Source organism: Lagenorhynchus albirostris, chromosome 16, assembly GCF_949774975.1.
Source record: "Lagenorhynchus albirostris chromosome 16, mLagAlb1.1, whole genome shotgun sequence".
Lineage (NCBI taxonomy): Eukaryota > Metazoa > Chordata > Mammalia > Artiodactyla > Delphinidae > Lagenorhynchus > Lagenorhynchus albirostris.
Genome location: NC_083110.1, coordinates 69,153,880 through 69,171,230, shown reverse-complemented (window position 1 = coordinate 69,171,230; position 17,351 = coordinate 69,153,880). Strand labels below are relative to the sequence as shown.

The 17,351-nt window shown below is 36.8% G+C and overlaps 1 protein-coding gene across 1 annotated transcript in view; it reads right to left on the bottom strand.

Annotated features, from left to right (window-relative positions):
- Positions 1 to 17,351, bottom strand: part of ATRNL1 (attractin like 1) — a 679,297-nt gene that overhangs the window by 558,292 nt on the left and 103,654 nt on the right. The window contains exon 10 of the mRNA XM_060125653.1: positions 7,115 to 7,269. Coding sequence (XP_059981636.1) covers positions 7,115 to 7,269 — 155 coding nt within the window. The remainder of the gene's footprint in view (positions 1 to 7,114; positions 7,270 to 17,351) is intronic.

Sequence of the window (17,351 nt, the reverse complement as noted above, 5' to 3'; positions counted from 1 at the left end):
CTGTTTAACAAATATATTTGAAGAAGCGGGCTGAGTGGCCCAAAGAATGAATTGTGATGAACTAGAAAGGTGCTGACTAAATACACCTTCAGGGAAGGACTTACCAGTGGACATCATTCAGCTGCCAGCCCCTGCAGAGACTGCCTTAGCTACAGAGAGCTTCCGCACCCAAGGTCCTGGGAGTGACCCTCGTACAATGAGCGATCAAGACCTGTTTTATCCTAAAGAGCGACAACTCTGAGGGGCATTTCAACTCCAGAGTTGTCCTGGAGTTGGCTGAGGATGTTAAGTCTGCTTGACTTTTACTTTTCGCCCAATCCTCCTTCTTCCCCTCCCTTTTACACGTGTTCAATCCAAGGACCTAATAAGTACCCTCAACACTAAACTCTGTCTCAGAGTTTGCTTTTCAGAGAACTGTGACAGGATTGTTTGTTACCTCAGTCTAACATAACCTGTACTGACTGATACAATACAGTAAGTGTGAATATTCCTCTACAGTGTCTTAAAATAGCTGGCAAATTGTTTTCAACTCACAAAATTGTTTAGGAAGAAGAGAATTTAACTTTCAAGCTTATGAAAAGCTAGTTGAGGTATGCAACTTTTGCAACTATAGGGACATTTCATGCCTGCTGATATCTGCCCACCTGCCAGGATTTTTCAACAGAATGAGAAGAGAAAAACATATGAGCAGTTGCAGCAAATACACTTTCCACTTATCCCTTGCAGCTTTTTCAATAATGACTAAACAGAATGTTGGGCTAGATAAATTCTGTTGCTGAGTTTTCAAATTCTTGATCAGGATTCTCTGTAAAACACAGGTTAGTTTTCCTGTAAAATGTAGAAGGTATCAAATGCCTTAAAGCTCAGTATTAAATTAATGTAATTTGTTTACACATAGTCTCTTTCCATTCTTACAATATAAAGTCTCTTACATTATTAATGTCTGACTGCAATCTATAATCATATTTTTTGCCAAGAAGAAAATATATTTCCAGAACACTCATGTCATTATCACTTCACAAACAGTTCAAGGCTAGACAAACTAAAGCAAATTCCAAAGTTACTGACATCATGAAAACTGACAGAAATACCATCCCATACCGACAGAAAAGCCACACAGCAATAAAGACCAAAGTAAAATATACTCTCTAGAATATAGACTTTTAAAAAAATCTGTACTACAAGGCACTAAATATTTATTTTAAAACCTTATACACTCAATAAACATAAGATCAAGAAATTAGAGTTACTATTCTCTCAAACACAGATCTCAGCAATCAGAATACTGTGCTGTTAGGACTATTCACATATGAGAGACAACATAATTACATTAAAAACATATGCTGAAATTTAGAGACAGGTTTATTTTATCAATTATGCATAAAATAGTACAGGTGAAAAATGCACATGCACTTGGCTAATTTTTCTGCAAATATTCATATTCTTCCATGAAAATATGCATCTATAATACTTTAAAGACACATTTTAAAAATTCTTTTAATATTCCATTTGAAACACCAGTTCATAACTCAGTCTTAATAGCATATTTGAAATTCATTAAAAAGAGCACATATGTTGTAGGTATAAGACTCAAAACTAGATGAATACAAAGAAAAACTTTTACTAACCATTTGGATACTTATGTAATAGAAAACCAAATTTCTGGATGTTGCCAAAAATCTTTTTTCATCTACCCCTGAAATCCTGATGTTTCACTGGGTCCCCCTCCCCCAGGTAAAAATTTATCTTACTATTCTAAAAGGTGCACACTTTTGCTACCCACAGTTTCTCTCAGGATTTTGTCCTCTGGCATTCATTCCATAAATATTTATTTAGCTTCCTACCCTCTGCCAAGTAAAGTGGGCATCACTATTTGACAATCAATCTTAAATGAAATGATTTTATCATGTTTTAACATACAGTGTTATTTCCTGTTGGCTTCAATAAATAGTCTTGAGGTAATAAATTATATTTATAGATTCCCTGATAATGAATCATACTTGAAATCCTAGAATAATTCCTACTTGGTCATAGTTTATTATAATTTTGAAACTGCTGAATTCTATTTGCTAATATTTTATTTTAGATGTTTGATTCTATATTCATGACTGTTTTCCCTACCTTCTTTCCCAGAGGTTTTGTTGAGACATTTAAACACTTTTCTTTCAGTGTATGTTCTATTTCAAGAATCTTTATTTAGCAATTTTTGTATTCAAAACAATCTCTCAAAATGATTATAGATCTACTAAGAGAGATTCATTGTTCGTTACTCTTCTTGATTCTCTACCTTGAGGTCACTGCTTAAATATACTGATAAAACTAATTTTCTTGAGTGTCATGCTACATTAACAAATATTATATGCCTTTTTTCCCAATTAAAGATCTTTCAAATTTTTTTCCTGTTAAATCAGGAAAACATCAATATATAGTACAGTGGTAGAATCAAAAGATTTTTGAACTTAGACTTGGGTTCAAATTCAGAATACACCATCCTACAACCTATGCAAGTTTGGGTTTAATCATGCTAAATCACAGTTTCTTCCTGTATGAATGAATATAATAGTACACACTACACAGATGTTATGAGAATTACATCATAAAGCATATGTAAAGTGCAAAACATTATAGGAAGCTTTCGGCGAATGTTAGTTCTCCCTTTTCACAAAACGAAAGGTCACTTTTTCCCTTACTTACTGGCCTCTTTTTTAAAGAAAAGAAACTACTATTTCTTCTACACAATAGTTTATTATAGAAAGAAAAAGAGAACCTTGAGCAAAGGATACAGTAAAGCTTAAAACAGTCAACAGTTGGCTAAATTCATTGAAAAAAGGGTATGATGATTTTAAGAGTTTTTCTTACAGACAAAGAAACAAATGGGTTCTTTCAGGTGGCAGGGCAAGGGGTACTGCTTTTGTCAAGGAAGAGCCCTAAGGAGTTAACAGAGCGCAGAGCGAAATACTGATAAACAAAGAGAGGGACACATAAAATAAACTCCAGAAAATAAAAATAATTATAAACATGAAGAGCGAGCAAGTTTGAAATTTTATAGTTTTGCTGGATTGTTCCAAAGAATTAAATAATTAGATGTTTTAATTTGAATATGATTTTTAATGAAATTATGTGCCTTACAAAATTGTATCCATTTACTGTGTGTGTGTGTGTGTGTGTAGTCACACACACACACACACGTATCACTCTACAGGGTTGTACAAAAACATGTACACTATGTTTCATAAACTAGTTAAGTGATTTTTAAGGGTATACTGAACTACAACTCCACTGTGTTTAAAATGATTATTATACATTACCAATTAAAATAGTATTACTTCTGCAAATATGGAATTAAGTACTTTTCTTTTTATTGAGTTTCCTTTTAAATAATTGCCTACCAAGAAGTTAATGTCATAAGTAAAACTGTCATACGCAGGAAATCTGTTTTTTAGATTCTATTATAATATTATTTTGACTTGATTTGATTTGAAGTTTAGGTGTTTTGCTTTCTGCACGATATATTTCTGATATAAATCTGACTCCCTATCCTATTCTGAAATAATCTAACTCAACAAATTACATTTTCATGACTCCACTATATTTTTGAGGAAAAAAAATTATGATCAATGTATCTCAGAGTTATCTTTCATCTTGTACATTCTCTTACCCTTAGGTAAATTTTCTTATTGAAGAAGAATAACTACCATTTGTAATTAAAAGTATCATAACTATATGTTAGGCCTACTGAAAATTCTATAATAGCTATTAATTTGATGATTCTGAAATACTGTCTCAAGATTCAATTCAATTTTAAGGTATGTTTCAATTCAGGAAAACCTCTCATTTGTAAATGTTGATATCTTCAGTCAAACCACCAAAAAGATTGGTGGTTTACTAAAGAGATGTGAAAAATATACAGACTACTTGATTCCTTTTTTCCCACTGACCCTAGAAAACTTTTATGACACTACTTTCCACAGCCAAACAGTTTAAAAGTATAAATATGTCTAATAACCTGAGATCAACTCAGTGAGACATGCTTTTCCACTGCATCTTTAGTCTCATTATATACTAGAAGGCTATCTTTACCAGAAAGATCACTTTAATCTTGAATCAGGTGCAATAATGATACCACTAGCAATAACAAAATATACACTAATAAAATTTTCAGGTTTGAAATGTCTTCAAGCTAGCTTTACAAACTAGAACTTTAAGTAACGTATCATTGTATACGTTACAGTCCATCCAGTCTTATTCACCAGTCCTGGCTCTATTATCAGTTGCACTTGAGTCACTTTTTAAAAATATAAATACCCAGTGCCTGATCTAAGAGGATCAGATTATAGAGGTCTGATTTTTCTCCAGTCAACCTTCAAAGGGAATGCCAAGGTACAGCCATGTTTGAAAATCACCATTATATGCCTTCTACATCGATCATGTATAGTATAATGAGAACTGGGAAGGCAAGGTTATGTCCTCAAAGATTAATGATATTGGCTATATAAAATTTACTATGGCAGTAGGGTTGAAATAGTACATTTTGGAGCAATGAAAAATTAGTATTAGCATACATATTTTTATTGTTTAAACATCACAGAACACAATCAGCTAAATCTTCAGGTGCATTCCAGTTAAATATGCCATAAAAGTCCCAGTGTACTGTACAAAAGAGAAAAACTAGCAACACAACTTTTTTTCCCCCAAGAGGATCTATTTTCAGTTGGGTTCATATACAATGGTTATATTTTATTTCCACAAAAATATACTTCATAAGGAAAGCAATTATTTTGGAAGACATTTTCTGAAATAAGAAAAATAATTTTCCCAGGAAAATATTTCAGCATTTGATGCTACAAACCCAGGAGAGTAAATACAGATTGGGGGAGGGGGGGCTTTACTGGGAACTGCATAGAAATAATCAAATAAGGTAAAACAACACACCTTTATCCTGTATTGATTTACTGCTTTATGTTTTTTTGTTTTTAGTTGTTAGCACAGGGAAAACAAAATCCTATGTTAAAATACAACACTGTTTAAACTATGTTATTCTTCCTCCAATTTGAACAACTTGTTTGAAAAACGAAACTGATATTTGCTTCTATCTTTCCACAGCATTAAGAAACCTTACAAAACATAAAGTGTCTGGTAATTTGTTGCGAAAATGAAGAGCATACAATGGACCCCACTAAACAGCACAGTGTAGTCAAGAGGAAAGACTACCACTTCAGGAGTTAAAAAAGCTTGATCTACCACCTGTAGGGCTTTGGGCAAATTCCTTTTACTCTTGTGCTTAATAATCTGAAAATGTGTTTATTAACACCTTGTTACAAGGTTATTAGAGAGGTTACAGATATTGTAAATAAAGCTCTTAGTAAAGTACCTAGCTCTTAGAAGACACTTAATAAAGAGTAGCAGTTAGAATAATGATAATCTGAGAGCTTGCTCTCTCTCTCTCTCTCTCTCTCTGAAAAACTAACAACTCTAATGTTTTTCACCTTGGTAAACTTTTTGGATGCATAAAACCTAAAATATGGTAATCTTGAACAATATGGAAGAAATAAAAATAAATTCCCAATATGTGAGCTACAAAACAGCTCAACATTAATTTCCTCGTTAAAATAGAGAAATTGGGTGGAAGCTCCTTGAAGATCTTTTTCAAAAGCTCAAAATCTCACTTCATGGCTTTTTAACAATTACAACAAAATTCTACACTTTTCCTAGGATTTTTATTCCTAGAAGAAAAACAAAATGTTCATCCACCTCCAGAGAAATAAGCATACTGTGTCATCACCATAGCAAAATAATATGTTGACAGTGCCAACCTGGCAATGAAAGATCAGAATAAGCCAGCCTAGATTCACTACTCCATTTAACCGATTTTCTGGATCTCAGGCACTGATTTAAAAGCCTTCTGAAAGCCAAGATAATCCCATTTTCATCATGAATCATAACTTCAAATTATTATTTCAAAAGGTAAATATTTAATTATTTAGGATCTAAAAATCCTGAAGACAGTGGATTCTTTTCAATGATTACTCACAGACAGATAGTCATAGAATTTAAAAAGCATGCCTAACTTTATTACTAGGAATTTCCTTCCAAACAAGCTTACAATAGTTTAGAGATCAAAGTGCTTATTAATAGTCATAATTTTCTTTATATGCTGCCACTTGAAATAATTTTCCAAAGTAGACTATGTGCCTTTATGATGTTCAAAGGTGAAAGGATACTTCTTACATCTACTAAATGTGCTATTCTTTGGTCTCTTTTATTTTTATTTATCAAAATGTTTCTTAATAGCTTAAAATTGGTTTATTATTGTACTTTACACAATAAAAGGTCCTCTTAAGTACTGCTAAAGATTTAAAATATCAGCTATGTTTTATCTATAGCATGATATATAGAGAAGAAATTTTTTCACTACAGTGGTCAACCAAGTAGCTAAATTTAGTATTCAAAAAATATATTCATTTACTATTCAGAAATTGATAGGACTAAGGATAGCATAATTAAAATTGAGTTGTATAGATGTACTGTATTTTTAGGTTCCCTGGTAAAGATTCTTCTTTAGTTACTTCCATTCCTAGATATGTTCCGGGTTTCCATTTTGTCCCCAAATATTATTTATTTAGCTTTTCTATCTCTATATTCCTTTCTCTAATTCTATCAGTTTCCTCTATGGAGTAAGTATATCTGATGAGTTTAATTTAAATGCATCTTTGCTCATCCCCACTAAATCTAAAGTGTCTGCATTCCTACTCTTTGTAATGTAAACTTGCTAGTGCTCCATTTATCCATTAGCAAAACTAATATGGTAATAGTCAAACAAAATAGACTGATAAAGTGCTCATGTAGGTATACAATACATAAAAGCCTTCATAAAGACATTCAAACCCAGATTTCTCAATTCCCCTGCCTCCACCACTGACTCACTTCAGTTCATCTCTTCTCCTGCCCTATACGACTACTATGCTGAAACTGGAGAGAATTCCGTTCATAATCTGTCACTGAATTTCTCTCTCTAAAATGACATATACACATGCTATCAAGTAATGTATTTGAGAATATCTACATGAAAAATTTCTGGTATTTCCTACTTTGCAGAGTCCTAACAGATACATACCTATGTCATATGCCAGGAAATCGGCAGAAAAACATTTTGCACCGTTACTCAAGGAAGTGTCATTATGGGTATTTCCTCCAAAAATAAGCATAGCTCCATTGATAAGAACAGCTGAATGAAGGTATCTGGCAAACCCACTTTCTTTCAAAATAGTCCTACAGGATAAAATTTAAAAATGTATTACAAAGGATAAAAAGATCTCCCTGATTTTATATATATTACAGAAAGGATCTAATTTGCATATAGATTTTTCCTTGGAATTGTGAAAAAACATGCTTTAGTGTTTTCAACAACTTATAAATGGCCTCTAAATTTCAATATTTTAAAAAATATTCTGAGATTCATAGTACCTTAAAATGCTTTCAGGAAACACAATATTAAACATAATTGTTAATGATTTTATAATAATATATATTTTGAAATTTTGTTTTCATTTATATAAGTAGGAAACAAGTCTCCTTTAAACTAGAGGACCAAATTATCATCAGTTTTAAATACCAAAGTAAATATAAAGTTAAATATAATAAATTTACTCTGAACAATACTCAGTTAAGACTACATGGCTCATACGGATCGCATAATATGCTTTCTAACTTTTTAAATGTAACATACATGAAAGTGCACACATCATAAGTCTAACACTCAATGAATTTTCACAAGATGAACACAACTAAGTAACCAGTACTAAGATCAAAAAATAAAAATTACCACTATTCTGAGTCTAACAGCAAATATTTCTATTGCTGCCTTTGTACTTTACAAAATGGAACCACATAGTTTTTATTAATTTGTATGTATGTCCTGTTGCTTAAGATTATTTTTGAGATATACCCATATTGTGTATAATTGAAAATCACATTGCGTTTTTGAGAAACATTCAAATTAAATTAAATCTTCTTTTAATTAAAGCGTAATTATGAGAGAAATACTACAAATATATGCTCACAATTATATTTTACTTGAATTCACTGATATATATATAATCAAGGTTCATGACAATGTGAATCAATATTTTATAAATACTCTATAAATAAATCCCTGGTACAAAGAATCAACATGTAAACATAGTATGTATAGTATACTTAGTAAGGTACATACAGTATCTCAAAAGCTATAGATTATAATACCAATTAATGCTTAAAGAATATGGAATTCACTTCCAGAATGTCAATATAAGGAGTTCCATAAACAGTCTCCCCAGGGAAAGAACTATAATTGGTAAAAATTAAAAAAAAAAAAATTTGGATCTCAAAAATGTTGCCAAGAGCAACAACAAATAAAGAAATATTTGCTCAAGAATATATACTATGGCTTCCCTGGTGTCGCAGTGGTTGAGAGTCCGCCTGCCAATGCAGGGGACACGGGTTCGTGCCCCGGTCCAGGAGGATCCCACATGCCGCAGAGCGGCTGGGCCCGTGAGCCATGGCCGCTGAGCCTGCGCGTCCGGAGCCTGTGCTCCGCAACGGGAGAGGCCACAACAGTGAGAGGCCCGTGTACCGCAAAACAAAACAAAACAAACAAAAAAAGAATATCGACTAAATTCCATTAAGAACAGCAACAGGGCTTCCCTGGTGCCGCAGTGGTTGAGAGTCCGCCTGCCGATGCAGGGAACACGGGTTCGTGCCCCGGTCGGGGAAGATCCCACGTGCCGTGGAGCGGCTGGGCCCGTGAGCCATGGCCACTGAGCCTGCGCATCCGGAGCCTGTGCTCTGCAACGGGAGAGGCCGCAACAGTGAGAGGCCCACATATCGCAAATAAATAAATAAATAAATAAATAACAGCAACAGTCCACGATATTTGACTCATTACCAACTCCCATTCTTCTCATCACCGCCACCTCCCCACACATACACAACCAGTTAGGCAAGGCTGTTCAACCACAGGCTGGTCAAGTCAAGAAGACTATGCTCCTTCATCCCTCAGCTCCTAGTCCAGACCATTAATATACAACCAGGAGTAACAGACTGCCAATATTTCTCAGGCCCCCGAACTCTTAGTGGCAGAAGTTCTATTCAAGGAGAAAGCATGCGAGGTCCGAGTCCTCATTCTCTACCTCGCCACCACCCACAGGGTGAAAGCTATACACCAGGCCTCAGAGATTAAGAACAAGAGGGCCAAAAAGTCTTCACTCCTAATTCATAGGGCAGCAGTTCCAAGATAAAAGAGGCAAGCTGAGAAGCGCAAAGGCTACCATACCCATCCAGTTCTCTGCACGTAACACAGTGGTTCAATGAAAGAACAGGCTACAAACCCCACCTATATTTCCAAAGCAGTGGCATAGAGGTTTTCTCCCAGAGGGAGAGACAGCCTAAGAAAAGGAGAGGCAGCCTAAGAAAAGGAGAGCCCCAAAGGTCTCAAGGGAACTTGACTTTATTTGGTACAAGGTGGCAAACTTCAAGCCTTAAGGGCACTCGAAAACAATGGAAGTAGTGGTTGTAAGCAATTAAGAGATAGCTACATGAGAACAATAAGCTAAAACATAGACAAGCTAGAAGTTTATCAGAGAGAACCAGGGGAAAAGACAGCTAATAAGAGCCTTACTGGGGTCAGAACCTCAAAGACTGGCCTCAAAGACTACCCCTGAAAAAGGTTTGAAATGGAATTCAGACTGTGGGGCAATTTATGCCCCCAGAGCATTGTTGAAAATAATAGAACTGGGGCTTCCCTGGTGGCGCAGTGATTGAGAGTCCGCCTGCCGATGCAGGGGACACAGGTTCGTGCCCTGGTCCGGGAAGATCCCACATGCCGCGGAGCGGCTAGGCCCATGAGCCATGGCCACTTAGCCTGCGCGTCCGGAGCCTGTGCTCTGCAACGGGAGAGGTCACAACAGTGAGAGGCCCACGTACCGCAAAAAAAAAAAAAAAAAAGAAAATAATAGAACTATCAGTTGGCAATTAGTGGAGGCTACCAGGTGAGTTTGATACAAACAGAGGCAGAAAGCTTAACAAAGAGCTCAGAGGAAAAAGTCAAAGAGCTCTGCTAAAATTACTATCATCCCAGGGTGACTGTGTACATACCCAGGCTGTACCATCTGAGGAGGAACATCAGAGGACGCATTTGGAAGAAGAAACAGACTTCTCGAAAAGAGTTCAGCCAAGTTACTAAACAAATAAAATTACAACAGCCCCAGAGAGGAAGGAAAAGTCAGGATCCAGAGTTGCTACAATATATTATCTAAAATGTCTGGTTTTCAGGGAAAATTATGGCATGCAATGAAATAGGAAAGTGTGACCCATACACAGGAATAAAAGCAAGCAACAAAACTACCTTTAAGAGAACCCAGATGTCAGATGAAACAAAAAAGACTTTAAAGCAGCTATTATAAATATAGTCAAAGACTTAAAGAATACAATGTTTAAAGAAGTAAAGGAAAATATGACAACACCTTATCAAATATAAAACATTAGCAAAGAGAAATAACAAAAAAGGGAAAATTTGGAGTTGAAAAGTGTAATATTGAAATTTTAAAATTTAGTAGAGAAGCTCAACAGTATATTTCAGCAAGCAGCAAGAAAAGAAATCAGTGAACGAGCAGATAAATCAATAGAGATCCTGCAATTCAGAAAACAGAGAGGAAAATGAACAGAGTCTATGAGAAATGTAGAACACCATTAACAGCAGCAACATACATTTACTGGGAATACTAGGGCAGAGGAGGAAGAGGTAGAAGACTTTTCAAGAAATAATGGCTGACAACTTCCTAAATTTGATGAAAAACATTAGCATACACATCCAAGAAGATCAACAAACTTCAAGTAGGAAAAAATACAGAAAGAGCCACAGTCAGAAATACAATAGTAAAAATACTGAAGGCCAAGGGTAAAATCTTTAAAGCAGCAGGAGAAAGAAGTTTCTTCCCACACAAGAGAACCCCAATAAGATAAATAGCTGACTTCTCATTAGAAACAATAAAGGCCAGAAGGCAACGGGATGGCATATGAAAAGTGTTAAATTTTTTAATGTCAGAATACGAGGATACAGGGAGAGACAACAGCAAGACGTAGGAATAAGTTTCCTACTATGAATAAAAAATATTGCCTGCCGTATGGTAAACAAATGAAGTTGCAGCCATTGAGCCATCACACTGCAGCCATGACAGTGAGCCCTGAGAGAACTCAGAATGGAAACAGAATGCGCTCCACTGCAGCCACCCAGGACAGTGCACCCTGAGGAGACTCAGGATGAGAAGCACAGGATACTGGCCCCAGATAGCTGAGGTGCATATCAAAGGAATGATCTCAATGAGCCTAGACTTTGCATCTTTCCAAACACAGAAAAGCACTAAATTCCTTAACTTGAGATATCTGGTTTTCTTTTTTTGCAGTATGTGGGCCTCTCCCGTTGCGGAGGCTCCGGACGTGCAGGCTCAACAGCCATGGCTCACAGGCCCAGCCGCTCTGTGACATGTACGATCTTCCCGGACCGGGGCACAAACCCATGTCCGCTGCATCAGCAGGCGGACTCTCAACCACTGCGCCACCAGGGAAGCCCTGGTTTTCTTTAATTAACAGCAATCTTTTGATGTTCTGACTACCTGGTCTTTGTTGCAAAAACTGCTATATACCTGGCTCCTGCTTGCCTCTTTGGAGCAGTCTCTCAGAGTTATCCGAGATGCTATGTCACAGGCTTAAGTCCTCAGATTTCTCCACCAAATAAAACATAACTCTCAACTTTTAGGTTGTGCATTTTTTTTTCAGTCGACACTGCCTTCATCCTCCCACAGAAGCACTGATTTTGTCAACTACTCAGAGACAGGAGTACCTTTGTAGGTGCCCAGCAGAGAAGTCCTAGCACCACTTGGAGCAAAAATTCCAAGAACAGGACTGAAGAGGGTAAGAACAGTTTCACTTTACCACATCACCCCCACCCCCAAGGCAACAGCTCACTGCCAAGAGAAACTCATTCAATCTGCTTTTTCTCCCAGGGGGGAAAGTGAGAACCTAGTAACTGCCTAGCTTCCATGGCCAAGCAGGATGATGCCCAAGAAGCCCACTTCTTTCTCACCCATTCCAAAACAATGACAGGATGGGCAGGGGAGGGAAAAGGGGGCTCACGGCAACCAGGGTAAAAAACCCAACAGGGCTAATGTTTCTACTAACTACCTCATGAACTCTACCGAGAGGCCCACCCATAAACTTCATAGAGTGTATTACCTGTAGATTCACCTCAACTAGCACACCCATGCTCTCAACAATCCATAAATCCCTCCCCCACGTAGCCCGCACCCCATACACACCCCTGCAGACAGCACACTTTAGCTTCTGCAGGTCATGAATGAGCACACACATATAACCGGCTCAACTCTGTTGCCATGGAAGAGTGTGCATAACCTTGAACACTTCAGGCACTGCTCTGGGGAAAATAAATAAGACGCTCTCAGTATCAGGCCTGGCTTTGTGTGATGGAGAAAATTGCATCTCCAAAATATATTAAAAACTCATGTAACTCAACAGAAAAAAAGAACAATTGAATTTTAAGATGGGCAGAGGATCTGAACAGACATTTTTCCAAAGAAGACAAACAGAGGGCCAACAGGTACATGAAAAAGTGCTCAACATCACTCAACAAGGAAATGCAAATCAAAACCACAATGAGGTATCACCTCACATGCATACACACAGCTGTTGGAATGGCTATTATCAAAAACACAGGAAATAAGTATTGGTGAGGATGTGGAGAAAAGGGAACCCTTGTGCACTGTTGATGGGAATATAAATTGGTACAACCACTGTGGAAAACAGTACAAAGGTTCCTCAAAAACCAATTTAGAATTACAATTACAAATTACAAATCTAATTACAAATTTAGAACTACCAAATTATCCAGCAATTCCACTTCTGAGTATTTATCCAAAGGAAACAAAATAGCTATCTCAAAAAGATATCTGCATCCCCATCTTCATTGCAGCATTATTTACAATAACTAAGACATGGATACAACCTGAGTGTCCATCAATGGATGAATGGATAAAGATATATATACAAAGGGGAATATTATTCAGCCATTTAAAAAAAAAGGAAATCCTGCCATTTGCAACAACATAGATGGACCTTGAGGGCATTACACTAAGTGAAATAAGTCAGACAGAGAAAGGCAAATACTGTATGACCTCACAAATATGCAATATCTAAAAATGTTTTTAAATGAACGTATAGATACAGAGAATAGATTGGTGGCCACCAAAGTCAGGTGGTAGAAGGTGGGTGAAATGAGTAAATGTGGTCAAAAGGCACAAACTTCCAGTTTTAAGACAAATAAGTCCTGGGAATGTAATATACAGCACAGTGATTATAGTTAACAATATTGTATTATGTTTGAAAGTTGTTAAGTACTTAAAAGTTCTCATTACAAGAAAGAAATAATTCATAACTATGTATGTGATGGGTGGTAACTAAACTGTTGTAATCATTTTACAATATATACATATAACAATTCATTATGTTGTACACCTAAAACTAATACAATGTTTTATGTCAGTTTTATTTCAATTTAAAATAATTAATTAATTTAATTTTAAAAAGATAAGTGTTTGCAAGAATGTGAAGAAAAGGGAACCCTTCTATACTATTGGTGGGAATGGAAATTGGTATGGTCAACTTGGAAAACAGTATGAACATTCCAGAAAAAATTAAAAATTGAACTACCAAGAACTATAATATGATCCAGCAATCCCACTTCTGCATATATACCCAATAGATGCAGCTAGAGCCTAGAAAAAAATCCAACACCCTTTCACGATAAAAAGCACCCAACAAAATAGAGATAGAAGGTAACTTCCTCAATCTGGTATGGCTGAATGGTGCACCACCACAAAAGATGGATCCATGTCCTAATCTCCAGAACCTGTGAATGTTACCTTATTTGGAAAAAGAGTCTTTTCAGATGTAATTTAATTAAGGATCTTGAGATAAGGAACTCATCTTGGATTATCCAGTGGACCTAATCCAATGACAAGTGTCCTTATAAGAGACACACAGAAGAGGAGAAGGTAATGTAACTGTGGAGGCAACTGGAATGATTCAGCCACAACTCCAGGAATACTGACAGCCAAAGCTGGAAGAGGCAAGGAAAGGAATTTCCCCTAGCATTTCTGGAGGGGGCATGGCCGTAGTCACACGTTAATTTTGGATTTCTGGCCTCCAGACCTGTGAGAGAATATCTTTCCATTGCTTTAAGCTACACAGTTTGTGGTAATTTGTTACAGCAGCCATAGAAACCTAATACAAAGGATATATACAAAAAAGAAAAAAAAAAAAAAAAAAACCCAGAGCTAACATCATACTTAATGGTAAAAGATTAAATGTTCCCCCTCTAAGATCAGGAATAAGACAAGGATTTTTGCTCTTGTCACTTTTATTCAACTTTGTATTAGAGATTATAAGAAGGAAAATGGGCAAGACCATAAAATTAAATGCATCTAAATTGGAAAGGAAGAAGTAGAAGTCTCATTATTTGCAGATGACATGATTTTATACACAGAAATTCAAAGAAATCCACAAAAAACTGCTAGAACTAATAAGTGAGTTTAGCAAGTTTGGAGGTTAAAATAAAATAAAAATAAATTGTATATCTAAAACCAGAAGTGAAAAATCCCAAGATAAAAATAATAAAACAATTCAATTTACATTAGTATCAAAAAGAAAAAGTATTTTAAAATAAATTTAATGAAACAAGTATTAAATTTAAACCATGAAAACTAGAAAACATTGAAGAGAGAAATTAAAGATAGCCTAAAAAAATGAAAGGATATCCCATTTACATGGATTGGAAAACAAAATATTGTTAAGATGACCATACTCTCCAAACTGATCTACAGATTCAACTCACTCTCTATAAAAAATCCCAGCTGGATATTTCTCTCATTGACAAACTAATCCTGTGATTCATGTGGAAATTCAAGGGCCCAGGATAGCCAACTCAAAGAAAGGAAAGAATACTCTTTTCAACGAATGGTGCTAAGGCAACTGGATATCTAGGTACAAAAGAGAGAAACTGAACCCTTCCCTTACAATATATGCAAAAATTAACTAAAAATTGATAAAAGGCCTAAATTTAAGAGCTACAAGTGATAAAACTCTTAGAAGAAACTACAAAAGTAAATATTCCTTGCCTTGGTTAGGCAATGGATGCTTAGATATGACACCAAAAGCATAAGTGACAAAATATATAACAGATAAAATGGTCTTAAAAATTAAAATTTCTGAGCTTCAAAGGACACTAAAAATAAAGTGAAAAACAACGAACAGAATGGGAGAAAATATTTGCAAATCACATATCTGATAAAGGATTTATATCTAGAATATATAAAGTACTCTCTCAACTCTAGAAATAATAACTCTAGAAATAGAAGGGCATTTCCTTACCTTGATAAAAAAAATTTATCAAAAAAACTAGAGGCTGGGTCAAGATGGCAGTGTGGGAAGACATGGAATTAGCATCTCCCCACAACTAGGGCGCCTGCTGGCCGCTAATGGGGGACTCTGACACCCAAGGATAAGGGAGGAACCCCAAAGTGAACCAGTAGGACGTAGGGGGACTGAGGAGGGAGGAGAAGTGGAGGCCACACAGGATCAGTGCCCCTGAGGCTGGGGAGATCAGGAGAGGCAGGTGGGAGGGGCTCTCTGGGAAGAGCAGGAGAGGAGCAGAGGGCGACTGCCCCACCCACTCAGGGCCAGGGAGCCTACTGAGCTCCCAGGCCGATCCCCTGCCCTCCAAACTCCCCTCCAGGCTGCATGGGTCCTTGGGGGCATAGGAGGAAGGCCAGGGAGATCAGGAGAGGTAGGCGGGAGGGGCCCTCCCAGACTGGAGGAGCAGGAGAGGAGAGGAGGGTGTTTGCCATGCCCACTCAAGCCCAGGAAGAATGCTGGGCTCCCAGGTAAGGTTCCTGCCCTCTGAGACCAGGAGTGGGGGCACGCCTCAGCCCCTTCTGTTCCTTGAGCCTAAGTCCCATGCCCCACAGCCCCTAGGGCCTTTTGCAGCCCTGTGGGCCCTGAGCATTGGCCCCGCCCACCACCCAAACCTGGTCCTTGCTTAGGCTCCACCCTCCACAGCCAAGGCCTTCCCCCACACCCTTTTATTTCTGCCCCCCTTGTCTTTTGTACTATTATGGTACTGTTGTACCTCCCAGTTGTTGATTCATCTATATTTTTATTTTTATATTCTTCCTAACATATCTCTTAGTTTCCTAGTCTAATTTTATTTTTTACTTTGTTATTGTTCTTGGCTTTTTTGGGTTTGTTTTTTTTTTTTGCCACCACAGGCAGCTTGCAGGATCTTGGTTCACGAGCCCAGGGGCGGGTGAAAGTTCCTGCAGTGGGAGTTCCAAGTCCGAACCACTGGACTAACAGAGAACCTCAGACCCCAGGGAATATTCATCTGAGTGAGGTCACAGAGTTCCTCATCTCAGCACCAAGACCCAGCTCTACCCAATAGCCGACCAGAGCCGGAAAGCTCAGGCCAAACAACCAGTAAGACAGGAACACAATCCCACTCATAAAAAAAAAAAGAGATGGCAAAAAAATATGTCACAAATGAAAGAGCAAGGTAAAAACCTACAAGATTAAATGAAGAGGAAATAGGCAATCTACCTGAAAAAGAATTCAGAGTAATGATAGTAAAGAGAATCCAGAATCTCAAAAACAGAATGGAGGCACAGATTGAGAAAATACAAGAAATGTTTAACAAAGATCTAGAAGAACTAAAGAACAAACAGAGATGAACAACATAACAACTGAAATGAAAAATACACTAGAAGGAATCAATAACAGAATAACTGAGTCAGAAGAATGAATAAGTGAGCTGGAAGACAAAATGGTGGAAATAACTGCCAAGGAACAGAATAAAGAAAAAAGATTTCATTACTATCACAAGTAATGAAATTGAAACCATAATTAAAAATCTTCCAACAAACAAAAGTCCAGGACCAGATGGCTTCACAGGCAAATTCTATCAAACACTTAGAGAAGAGCTAACACCGATCCTTCTCAAACTCTTCCAAAAAATTGCAGAGGGAGAAACACTCCCATATTAATTCTACGAAGCCACCATCACCAGATACCAAAACCAGAAAAAGATATCATAAAAAAAAGAAAATTATAGACCAATATCACTGATGAACACAGATGCAAAAATCCTGAACAAAATACTAAAAAACAGAATCCAACAGCACATTAAAAGGCTCAAGTGGGATTTACCCCAGGGATGCAAGGTTTCTTCAATGTATGCAAATCAATCAATG